The sequence below is a fragment of the Thamnophis sirtalis genome, unplaced genomic scaffold (assembly GCF_051295495.1).
Source record: "Thamnophis sirtalis isolate CommonGarterSnake01/CBP01778 unplaced genomic scaffold, rThaSir2_p1.2 scaffold_4, whole genome shotgun sequence".
NCBI lineage: Eukaryota > Metazoa > Chordata > Lepidosauria > Squamata > Natricidae > Thamnophis > Thamnophis sirtalis.
Window position 1 is genome coordinate 107,194,367 of NW_028261384.1, and position 13,147 is coordinate 107,207,513.

At 43.0% G+C, this 13,147-nt stretch overlaps 1 protein-coding gene across 1 annotated transcript in view; it reads right to left on the bottom strand.

Moving 5' to 3' along the window:
• Positions 1 to 830: 830 nt before the first annotated feature.
• LOC106539747 (long-chain fatty acid transport protein 2) overlaps positions 831 to 13,147 on the bottom strand; it is a 31,995-nt gene continuing 19,678 nt past the window's right edge. Inside the window, exons 8-10 of the mRNA XM_087713698.1 lie at positions 12,275 to 12,372; positions 4,040 to 4,170; positions 831 to 1,841 (exon numbers count right to left, since the gene is read on the bottom strand). Of these exons, the coding sequence (XP_087569824.1) occupies positions 1,665 to 1,841; positions 4,040 to 4,170; positions 12,275 to 12,372 (406 nt within the window). The 3' untranslated portion in view covers positions 831 to 1,664. The remainder of the gene's footprint in view (positions 1,842 to 4,039; positions 4,171 to 12,274; positions 12,373 to 13,147) is intronic.

Genomic DNA, 13,147 nt, shown 5'->3' on the forward strand with positions numbered 1-13,147 from the left:
ATGCCTTTGAACAATCATTAAATGGCCATTTATATCCTAAGGGATACCTATACATTTAATGATTTAGCCTGAAATACATAGCTTTCTCAAGATAGTATCAGCCAAGTAGTAGTAGTTTGTATTGCCAGCTGTCAAATAAGGCTAAACCATGGTCTTCAGCAACCACAGTTTATAAAGAGGGACAGATTCCATTGCTAGTCCACAATTACTAATATAATGGAGAAGGGAGATAAATTGAGTTTTCTAGCTTTAAAAGTTCATCAAAACAAATGGTATTATAAGATACCTCCTCCCTTATATTAAACAGAGTATACTGTAAGTGCAGATATTGGAGAGCTGAATCTGTCAAGATTTTGTCTTATGAGTGTAAAGCAATAAAGAATTTGGTTTAGAACAGGGGTGAAATTCAGCAGATTCTGACAGGTTCTGGAGAACCGGTAGCAGAAATTTTGAGTAGTTCAGAGAACCGGCAAATACTACCTCTGGATGGCCCCAGAGTGGGGAGAGAATGAGGATTTTGCAGCATCCTTCCCCTGCCACACCCACCAAGCCACGCCCACAAAACCAGTAGTAAAAAAATTCTGAATTTCATCACTGGTTTAGAAGTATTATTATCTATTATTCTTGGTTTTAGGCCTCACAGGTCCACACATCTCAGAACTACAGGATTGAGAATCTGTAAATGTTAATCCCCCCCCCCCCCCCGAAAAACTGAATGGCCACAGGTAGTATTGTAGAATCAAGTATGGTTTCCAGCTCTTGTCCTCTGTTTGGTCACATTGAACTTGGTCTTTTGAATTGGATTCTATGAATGAATGCACAAACCTTACTAAATGCAGGAATTTTATTTATTCTATTATCCTCTAGTTAAGGCTTTCTCTGTCATGGATAAGCTAAAAGAATATACTACATTTCCTCCCTATATAATGAACTACAGATTCAAGAGATAAAATTTAAAAAAAAAATTCTGAGACTGGAAGCTGTTTACTGACTTTAAATGATAACAGATTTTTTTAACTGACATGAAATGATTCCTTGCAATAATTTTAGAAATAGACCATGAGAAATAATCACATCAATTCTGATTTTTAAAAACAAACCTCAGCCTCCCCACTTTCCCTTTAGCTCTATTAGACTTTTAATTTTTGCACAGATAAAACAATAACTCGATGGTGTGTGTCACGAGAAGAAAATGGAGCAGAAGATCTGGGTATTTGTACTGAAGTGTATGAAACTTCTTGTAAGATGAATTCCAGTTACCCTTCACAGGAAAAGTATACAGGCTTTGCTATGCAAAGTCAAGCACTTAAGTGGAACACAATGCCTGCCACACTGCTGCAACACAGGATGCCCATTTCATACATATTGTAATGCATACACATATTTATCTCCCTCTGCTGCAGAGCAAACATCTCATGGGGACACAGAAAGGCTCTTTATTAGGAAAAAGAAAAAGAATAAGAATAAAATTAACTTTTCTAAATGTTCTCAAGTTTGGTATGCAAGATACCTGTTCCAGGTATCTTTAATTTGCCAGATGCCTGGAAAATTAAAACAAATCATCCAAGATAATTACTCTACTCTTAGGCTACAGTCAAGAAACACCAAGCTATATTCCTGGGTTGCTATCCCACAAAAGAATGATGATGTGTTTGAAGTCCTTTTCAGAGTTTCCGCTTCTTCTCTGTGATAGAATGGTAGATCTCCAGAGTCAGTGGCACAAAGTTCTTTTCTGAATTGTCCAAGAAAAATAGGGGCTCTGTGATGACGGTAGGGTCAAATTCTTCCTTTACCATCCGGGTTTTGCACTGCTTGAAAGTCCCTGTGATATCTAAGGCTTCCTGTGGTGAAAAGGAGCAAATCAATCAATAATTCCATTGCTCTCCTAAAGCACACTAAAGATGGCAGAATTAAAAGCATAGGAAGAAGACACCATTACTGTAAAAGACATGCTGCACTTTTTCCAGGGTGCTCATCAGTTATATGGGGGTGAATGATGGAATGGATGAAGAGAATTTCATTTGCACCAGATTGGTGAATAAGATGGAATACGTTCATTTTACTAGTGCAGGCAGCAAGCATATCATCGTCATTAAAAAATAACAACCTTTTAAGTACAACATAAACTTTGATATTATTGTTCAGTTGGGGTCTAAAAGCTGATTTAGATTAGAAAATGATAGAATTTAATTATCTTTCCAACAAAACTGCTAATTTGATAGTAGCTATGCCACCTTACCGGTATATATACTTTGCCTCATTCAGGCACAATTTGCTGCAATAGAGTGAATTCCATCCAGTGGTGGGTTCCAGATCCCGTTGCAACCAGTATGCTGCAATGGGGCCCGGTATCCAACATGTGCACATGTGTAGTGCGCGTATGCATACTTACCGCCTGTGATGGTAAGTGGAGCATTGCACAGGCACCATACGCTCTGTGCACATGCGCGAAAGCTCTCATCGGCTAAAATAAAGGTAAGGAGGTTGGGCCCTCCAGAGCCGCATATAGGAATGGTGCCTGCTGCTCCCAGCAGGCACCAGTATGCCCGTACCCCACCACTGATTCCATCACTCAACTTGATAATTAATTAAACAAATATCAGCTTTATAAGGAGGCAGAGGAAGAGGCTGCCTTAGGCAGAAGAAGCTGGAAAATGCCAAGAGGCTGCTGGAGGAAACAGTAATGTGCCACATTGTTCTTGACAAATATAAGATGTGTGGACTTCAATTCCCAGAATTCCCCATTCAGCAATTCACAATTTTGGAAGTTGAAGTTCCCACATCTAGATGTCAAGTTTGAGAAACATGTATTAAACATGTATTGGAAAAGGATTAAAAAATTGAATAGAGGCAATAACAGGAGTCAAAATAGATTGGAAACCAGAAGTTTTTCTACTAGGAATAATGACTGCAAAATATAAAAAAGAAATCCAGTATTTCATTTTACATATAATTACGGCGATGAGAATTGCCTTCGCTCAGAAATGGAAAAATAAATTAATACCAAGCGAAGACGAAATAATAAGAAAGGTTATGGACTGTGCCGAAATTGACAAATTAACAAAAGAAATCCAGGGAAAAGAAGAAACAGAACATTACCAGATATGGGATAAATCGTATAGGTGGATGGAGCATTGAAAAAAGAAACAGAAGGCTTTATTTTGGCAGCTCAAGAACAAGCATTAGCCACAAACTACATGAAGGCAAAAATTCAACATGTTACCACCAATAGCTTCTGTAATGAGAAAGACGAGACAGTTAACCACTTGATCAGTGGGTGCAGCAAAATTTCACAAACTGACTACCTACAACACTATGACCATATTGCTAAGATCATTCACTGGAAATTGCGCCAAAAGTTTGGATTTGAGTACAGCAAAAACCCCATCAAGTTGAGAAGGTTTTAGAGAATGAGAAAGTCAAGATCTTGTGGGACTTCAGAATCCAGACTGACAGGCACTTGGCCACAACACACCTGACATAACAATAGTTGAAAAGAAAAAAGTATGGTTCATTGACATTGCAATACCTGGAGATGCACGAATTGAAGATAAACAGCAAGAAAAAATCACAAAGTACTGGGACTTGCAAATTGAAGTTGAGTGACTGTGGAAAAAGAAATCGTGTGTTGTCCCAATTGTAACTGGAGCCCTTGGAGCAATATCTAAAGGGCTACCTTGCTACTTGGAAATTTTAAATTTATCACACTTGAACATTCTGATTCCACAAAAAAACACCCTACTTGGAACAGCTTATATCGTCCGGCATTACCTTAACAGTTCCTAGGTCCTTGGTTAGGGCTCAAGCTGTTGAGCTACCAACCAGCCCCAAAGGCTGTGAATCTCACCAAAGATTAACCAAATAATAACAATAATAATAAACAAAAGATAACGCAGATCCAACCAAGGCGGTAGCAGGATCAAAACCTCACTCACGAATTCTAGCTTTCTGTTTTTTGATTGTTATAAATCCCATCAAAGTTTATTTACATTATATCAACTTATCAGTAAAACAACAAGGGAACAGGGAAGAGTCTCACCTGGATGCGAATAAAGTGAGGTATAGCATAGTTCGGCAGGTAATTATTGGTGTGTTCATATAACTGCTTTCCATCAAAGGATTCTCCTTCCTTTAATCGTATTGCTGCCATCCCAATCTTTCCTTCATGCCCTAGAAAATATCAGAATGGTCAAATACCTTTTCAGAAAGTCTGTTGGCTTACCTGAATGGCTATTCTCTGTGTGCTGTGGGAGAATCCAAGCATGGGTTAAATTTAGCCTATTAGCCTTGAGACTGAGTTGAAAAAAGTCTTGGCCATGCCTCTCTTGTCCTCTGGAAGTCAGTTTTTTAATGGGATGCAGCTGTAAGAAAATGTTCAATATGAGGGTAAGTATGTGTTGAAGATAGATCTGCCAAACACTCTGGAGCATCCGGACACAGGGCGGAATTGGATTCTCCCACAGCGCACAGAGAACAGCCATTCAGGTAAGTCAATGGACTTTCTCCTATGCGCTGCTTGGAGAATCCAAAATGGGATATACCCCAGCTAAGAATCACATGGGCGGGAAGAGTCCTGGTCCAGAATTCCGGAGACTGAGTGAACCCTTTTCAATACACATCACCCAAAGGATGCCTTTGGAGGAAGACTTTGTCCAGCAGGCTGCCCATAACCATAGAAAACACCCCTAGAGCAGCCGCTGCTGGAAGAATTGGAAGTGAGTTGGAAGCCGGACAAGAAGTTTTGCTCAGAGTTTGGTGGCGGCTGCAAGGACACCTGGCCCAGGGCATGGTGAGGCTGGGAGGCATGAGAGCTGGGGGTGGAGGAGGCGCTTGTGCAACCTCCCTGTCCAGCCTGGCAGATCTCCATGCATTGACCTAGGGGTTATCCCAAATGTGCCAAGCTGCGGGAGCTGGGGGGTGGGCAGAGTATCACATGGCTTGGCGCCTTAGGGATACTCCCTAGGTCAGTGAATGATGCTCTGCCCAGCTGGAGAGGAGGTTTGCTGGTTGGCTACTCGTGACCATGGTCATCTCACGGCTGCTTTGCCCCTGAGGCTGTGCCTGGCTCTTCAGGAGGCCGCTTGCAAGGGAGCAGCCACCTGGCAACTCCCCCCTCCAGCCAGGCAGAACACCACTCCCCAACCTAGCGGTATTCTGAAGGTGCCAAGCAAAATGAGTGCCTTTCTTCTGCCCCCTGGCTCTCACGTCTTGGTGCCTTTGGGATACCGCTAGGTCAGTGAGCGGCACTCTGCCTCACCAGAGGGGGGTTGTCCAGGGGGCTTATTTTCAGGATGGGGGCTTATATTTTTGCCCACCCCAAAAAATGTGGCAAGGCTTTAGTTTCAGGACATGTTGTATTTTCGGGAAAACACAGTAGGCAATGGCTGAGATTGCTGCTCATAGGCCAAAGAGATGCAAGCTTTGATCCAACATCTGATGGTGGAAGAAGGGACCCTATGACCCATCGTGGCCAGCTGAAAGGAGAAGAAGAGGGACTCTGACTTCCGGAAAGATGCTATGCATTTAATGTAGCAGCAGAGAGCCCTCCAGACGTCCAGCAGGTGCCATTTCCATTCCAGTGGATGGGACAGTGTAGGACAAAAAATTTAAAGTATGACTTCTTGGCCACAATGGAAGCAGGAGTTGACTTTCAGGATGAACGAAGGGTCCAACCATAAAACAACTCTGTCTAAATGAAAAATGCAGAGCTCCTGTCTGACTAATATGGCAGCTAGCTCTGACACTCTCCTTGCTGAGGTAATAGTGACAAAGAAGACTACCTTCAAGGTCAACAGCCGAAGACTGATGGCTCAATGGCTCAAATGGCAAAGAAGTGAGACCTTGCAGAATGAGGGACAGGTCCCAAGTTGGATAATGATGGACTACAGGGTACTAAGGTTCGAAGCACCCTTAAGGAAACTACAGGTCATGGGATGTTGAATGGAGGTATGTTCCTCCACTGACTCAAGAACCATGGACAACGCTGCAACCTGCCTCCACGGGGGGAAGGCACTAATCCTCCGCCCATGCCAACCTGGAGAAATTCAAGAACCGGTGGGACTGAAACAACTATGGTTCTTTTTCTGTCTGTGGCATCACCTGTTGAAGGCCACCCATGTAGCATTGTATATTCTGCTGGTAGAAGGATGTCTGGCCATCTGAATAGTCCAAATAACCTTCCAGAGAAATTAGCTCATTTCAGGATGTCCCCTTCAAGTGCCAAATGGCTAATTGCAACCACTGGGACTTTGGATGTAAAAGGGCCCCCTGGCTAAGGATTATCCTGTTGTTGGGAATCTGCCATGGGCAAGAGATGGACAGATTGACAAGGTCGGCATACCATGTTCATCTGGGCCAGTCTGGGGCCACAAGAAGTACCTCTGCCTTTTCCGCTAGGATCTTCTGCACGACCCTCAGAATGAGCCGTAGAGGAGGAAAGACATATAGGAGTTCCCTAGGCCATGGGCAAAGAAGAGCGTTCATTCCGTGGGTTGGAAATCTGGAAAAAAATCTCAGGAGCTGAGTGTTCATTGAGTGGCCAAACAAGTCCATCGTTGGCCGGCCAAAGCGCCTGGAGAGCTCCTGGAACAAATCCGGGTGCAGTCACCATTCCAAATGGTCCATGGTCGATCTGTTCAGCTAGTCTGCTTGAACATTGGCCACCCTCTGATGGATAGGGTGTGAGTCTCTGCCCACTGACCCAGCCTGTCCTCCTTGATCCTGACTGATCTGGATTGAGTGCCCCCCCCTGGCAGTTGATGTGGGCCTTCGTGCCCATATTGTCAGTGAGGATGAGCATGTGGTGGCCTGTTACTAACAGTTGGAACTGTTGAACTGCTAGTCATACCGCTCAGAGCTCTAGCCAATTGATGTTTTAGGCGAGCTCCTGTTGGCTCCACCGCCCTTGGGCCACCCGATTCTGGGAGTGAGGTCCCCACTCAAAGAGTCTGGCGTCAGATGTGACTGTGACCTAGCTCCCTGAAGAGACAGCCCTTGTGAATGGCAGGGGATGTCCACCACTGCTGCAAGCGTAGGACCCATGTTGGAACTCATACCTGCAGGTTGGAACTGCCATCACCGGCTCATTGATACAGCAGCAGGAACCACGGAAGGGATGTCAAACATCGCCTCTGTAACTGGCCTATCATCAATTTGATGCTGAGGCATCGTTCCTGGGACAGGGAGACATCACACATGATTGTATTTATTACAGCTCCCAAATGTAGAAGACTGGTATAAGGGAGCAAATGACTCTTGTTGAAATTGACCATGAACCCGTGTTGTTGAAGAACCTGAATCGTGGTCTGGAGGTCCTGGTGCGCCTTCATTTTGACAAAATTAAAATGACATCAAGGTAGCATTGTAACCTCACTGGAACTGACCTGAGGTGCGCCACTACTGCCGCAAGCAACTTGGTGAAAGTCTTGGGTGCTGATGACAGGCCGAACAGCAGGACTCAGTACTGGTAGTGCAGCCAACAAAACAAAATCTCAGGAACCTCTGGTGAGATGATCTTATTGAAACATGGAAATAAGCTTCATTGATGTCTATAGATGTTAGTAGGTCCCCTTGATGGATGCATCCCAAGATGGCTTGAAGGGACTGCATGTTGAATCATTTGTACGCCAGATGGATGTTGAGCCTCTTTAAGTCTAGGATTGTTCATCACTACCACCACTGAGCTTTTGGGAACTAAGGCGAGGATTGAGTAAAAACCTAATCCCTCCTGGTCCAATGGAACTGGCTCGATGGCTCTGATATTCAACAGATGTTGGATCTTGGTTTTCATGAGACCCCTATGATAAATTGTCTGGGAACTCTCCAGACCCACAGTCTGAAAAACCCAGGCATCTGACGTGGTCAACTCCCATTGGCTGGTGAAGTGTAGAAGCTGACTGTCAAAGGGAAGTATAAACTGAAGAGTTACTTATATTGACAGAAGGGCCTACTGCCCAATCCTCAAAAGGAATGCTGCTGATGGAACTGCTGCTGTCTACCTCTGTCTTGCAACCCTAATCTATCCTGGAATTGATCCGATCCCTGAGAACAGGGCTGGTGGTATGGCTGGTAATTGAAGGAATGTTCAAGAGGCTGAAAGGACTGCCTACGAAAATAAGGTTGAGATCTGTGATCCGCCCATCGGTGTAAAGTGGGCAGGAATTTGCACTTATCCTTATTCTTGGTCAATATGGGGTCTAGGGCATCCCCAAACAGCTTCCCCCCTTTGAAAGGAGTGGAAGCGAAGCACCACTTAGAGCACAAGTCTGACTGCCAGTGGCATAGCCACAACAGATGATGGGAAGAAACAATGGAAGCCAAGGCTCTGGAAGTGAACTTGGTCACATTGAGCATTGTATCCGAGGAATATTCCATGGCTGCCACCAGTTTGTTAATATCCTGGTGGAGACAAATGTCCTCTGATGAAATCCTGGCCTGCAATTGATGGAGCCATACTAAAGAAGTCCGATTAAAGAAAGACGCAGCCATAGTCGTGTAGATCACCCAGGTGGTAACCTGATGAGTCGTGTGGAAAGTCATCTCTGTTTTGTAATCATCCACCCGAAGCCCCTCTCACACCTCTGAAGGGATGATGGTGGGCAAAGCTAAGGCGGCGACAGGAGCGTTCACTGAGGGAACCTGGAGCAGACCTTCTAATTCTTGCCCTGATCCATAAAGCTTCCTATCTGTGTTGTTGTGGGGGAAGGACCCTGGTTGGGTGCATTGCCTCTGCATTACATTCAAAAAGAGTTTTGGACAGGCAGTTCTTGCTCAGGAGCTAATTTGGAAAACAGACACTCAGTGGTGTCCAACCCTAGGGTGGCCCCAGTTGGAGCCTCCAATGTTTCCATGTTCACAGTGGCCTTGGCCTTGTACAAGAGGAACTTAAATAAGGCTGTGCGGAATAGGCCTGAGAATGAAGGCCTGTCGGGGGCCAAACCCTCATCTTCTGACAGCTCCTGCTCCCCTATCTCCTCATCTCCCAACAGCGAAACCTTGTTCTGTAAGGAACGTTGCAGAGAAGCTGAATCCCCAGCTAGACCTGATTGGGCCATAAGAGCGGTCCTTGGATGTAACACTTGTCCTCTACATTTGATCTGATAAATGGCAATGGAAATTAGGTCCCTAAGCTCCTTTTGGAGAACCAGACTGTGACCATCCTCTGAATGGAGCCCTGCTGCAGTGGGGATGAAAGTAGCCTCAGGGGCAGAACGTGTTACCCTGAGAGGAGGGTCTAGACCTGCTGCTGATATGCAGGCTGGGAGATCAGGTCCTAGACCAACATCAGCCACAGAAAGCCCCTGGTGTCAGTCATTGTATGGTGATAAAGACATATAGGGGGAGAAAAAGCCCTTAAACACGGGGATCCCCTTTCATCTACCAGTGAAGGGGGGAGGTTAGACTCTCTAACGGTGGCCCTGGAGGCCCGCGTTGGCAAGGCCCTGTGCCTCCCTTCCATTCCCCTATCAGCCACTGATCTCTCGAAGCAAGACTTAGACTTGCTGGCTTTGCTGGCTTTGGCCCTGGTGGAAGGGCCCCTTGTGGTGACCTACCAGTTCTTCAGCTGGAAGCCTCAGTGGAGGGTGATTGGCTGGGGGATGGCAGTGCTGTACCGCTACTACCTGAGATCAAGCAATCTGCCATCTTGGAGTGCTCAACAAACACTAGGCTGAAGGCAAACTCCATGAAGACTGCTGCCAAAGGATAAGCCTCTGCAAGGGCTGTAAACGTCCTTGGAAGTGCCACAGTACTCAGCATGGAAAGACTGAAGAAGACTGCGATGAAACAGGTGGGAAAGCAACGCAGAAATTGCTGGGGAACTGTGGGCGAGCGGAAAAGGCACCTCGGACTCCAAACAGCTCTGCCAGGAATTGATCAGGTCTCTCGCTGCCAAGTTAACAGTAACGTCAGAAGCAAAGGGTGTGAATTGCCAGGCACACAATTTAAATCGTGGAAGCAATGAGCAAGGGAGAAATGTCATGCAGCAGCAGTGAACCGGCTCTCATCATGTTAGCAACCGCCTCCCTACCACCAATGGAGATTAGCCCAAAGGTCGGGCAAAGTTTCCAGCCACTTAAGCTTCACAACTCAAAAATCCTTAGGAGCTATAAAATCAGTCCAAATAAAAATGGTGGTGGCGGTTCTTTCCGGTGAGCCAGGAAAAAACCCGTGCACTCACTTGTGGCTAACCTGCGAATTCCCAACTCCATATATACAATGCCATAAATTCAATTGAAGAATCCAAGATGACTGCAAATCTAATTTTAATCTAATTTTAAACAGACTGAGTTGAAGAAAGTCTTGAATACATCTCGTTTTGACTAGACTGAGTTAAAAATCTGGCTTCTGGAGGACAAGAGAGATGTGGCCAAGACTTTTTTCAACTCAGTGTCGAGGCTAATAGGCTGAATTTAATCCATGCTTGGATTCTCCAAGCAGCGCACAGGAAATAGACACAGGTTTGCACTGGAGGAATAGCAAGAGAAAAAGTGTTGGCTTAACCTTTTGCCTTCCAAATGTTTTTCTCATGTGAATTCCAGAACCCCTCATTAGGGAATTAGTAGTAGCCAATTCATTATAAAATGAAAAAATAAATACACAAAAACTTCACTCTGGTGTCATATAAAATAGTACAAACTATAAAATAAGCATGTAAAATTGCATGGATATAATGGATAGCTATAAAAGTAAGCCAATTTGTTTATTCTACTGTACTACAGGAAGTCCTCAAGTTATGGCAATTTGTTTAGCAACTGTTTGAAGTTAAAAGAGCATTGAATAAAGTGACTGGCTTTTTTAGAAAAAGAAAAAGAAAAGAGTGAATGTGAGCAAAACCTTTGGGAGATATGCCTGTCCTTAAAAAAAATCCAGACATCAGAAAAAAAAAATATATATCTCTGCAAGAATCATTTGCCGGAATAATTTCTTTTGGCAGTGTGATTTTGGACCTTTAGTGGTATCTAGGCAGTGAAGTGAAAAGAAGACTGTTGTCACTCAGAAGGCCTTCCTTTCTGTCCACACTGAGCTGTATTTGGGTGAGGGGGGGGAAGAGGTTGATCTGTAAAATCTCACTGAAGAGATTTTGTAATTGTAATTGCCAAAAATTGTAATTATATAATGTTGGCAACCCCATTCCAAGTTTTCCGAAAGGTTGTTGTTGAGAAGCTAAAACTAAAATACGGCCCATGGACTGCAAATTCAATATATCTGTTCTAAGAATTTAATACCTGCTCTAATATAATATACCTGTTCTAATACGAATTGTGTAGGATAACAACTACCATCCAGTAAGTATAACCCCATTTGATTGGGAAAAAATCTTACATAAAATTCAAGTTAGTATCAATGTTTCAATAACTAAATTACCCCAAATTAATATTTAACTGATTTGTCCATGTAAAAAGCTGGTTCAAATGTTTTCTTTATAAATCTTGACGCAATTGTAAAGGACAATATCTAAACTGATCATTTTGCAACTAATTGCAAAAATAACACACACACACACACACACACACACACACACACACAGACGCACGCACGCACGCCCACACCATCTCAAATGTTCTCTAAAATCTGGCTACCAAATACAACCCTGCATTTTTATTTTCTTGCAACTACTATGAATTATAATAAAATGTAAAACAACAGAAAAAGATTGGTAACAATGCTTAAAGTAGCAATCTCTATTTCTGTCTCCCTTTGAAAATAAAAACAAGAACCAAGACATCAAACTTTGAAATCTTATCAGGTGTTGGTATATTTAAATACACCACCCCAGAAACATAGATATTCAATAACCATGTAAATCATTCATAATTATTCTGCCAAAATGTAACATCCATACAGCCTCCTTTCTGAATATTTTTATCTTTACACCTTTAAACTTGTATCCTCCATGCCCAGGAAACCTATTCTATAGCCCACTACTGCCACCACCATCCCAAAAATCTGCCTTATTCAGGCAGTTGGTTAATTTTTTTTGTTAGACATAAAGTTAATGTTATTAAATTATGCTCTAATTTTTAGCTTCAGTTTTTAAGTAGTCAGCATTTTACAACAAATTACTTTTTTTACTAGCATATGTTATAAACCATTTCAAAAATACTTGAATTCACTATTATTATTAAAGAAAACAACACCTTATCCAATATTTGCAATGGGGGCAATGTCCCTAAGAATTGTGACTGATAGGTCATGCAATGCCTGTTAAGATTCTGGGCATTATTCTTTTACAGACACTAAACATAGACTTCTTAAATAATACATTTCAATCTACCTGGCACAGACACTCCATATACATTTGCTTCTTGAATAAATTCCAGCATAACAAGAATTGTCTCAACTTCTGTAGTAGCCACATTCTCTCCTTTCCATCTATAACAAGTGAAAAAGAAGTTATTAACCACCATTTGTTCATTTTATAACTGAATTTCCCCCCAAAAAAAGTTCATTGCTAAAGCATGATTGTAAACCTTAGATGAAGCCCTTTCTGTGTTCCCTCATAATACCTAATCCCAATATATAGCAGATTGAAACTGGAGACTTCCTGCTTCACAAGTTATTTCTTCATGTATTTTCCCTGTTTGAAATGCTCAAGCTATTATATTTCTTTGTCTTTCTAAATCTGGATACCACATTGACCTGAAGTTTGGTTTTTGGAAGCTTTTTGCTTATTTCTCACTAAAATTCTGCATGGGTATAGCATACATACATGTGCACACAAAATAAAATGAAAGGGAGGAAGGAAGGAAGGAAGGAAGGAAGGAAGGAAGGAAGGAAGGAAGGAAGGAAGGAAGGAAGGAAGGAAGGAAGGAAGGAAGGAAGGAAGGAAGGAAGGAAGGAATATATAATGTGACTCTGTACAGTTAGTGTTCTCACATCATATTCAGATATATGGAATGCAGATTCTGCAGTCAAAAGATTGCCCATTGCTGAATTTGGCATGCACGTTCTGCAGTCAAAAGATTGCCCCTAGCTGTCTTTAGCTGCTCCTAGGCAAAACACACACTGGCCAGTTGGAATAGAAGCTTTAATATATTGCAGAATAAAAAAGTAGCAGACAGTCAGCACTTCTTATTTGCCCAAAAGAGGTGAAACGGTCAGTTTTAGAGTCTAGAAGTTAAGGCACCAGGCCAAAAATCAGGAGTCC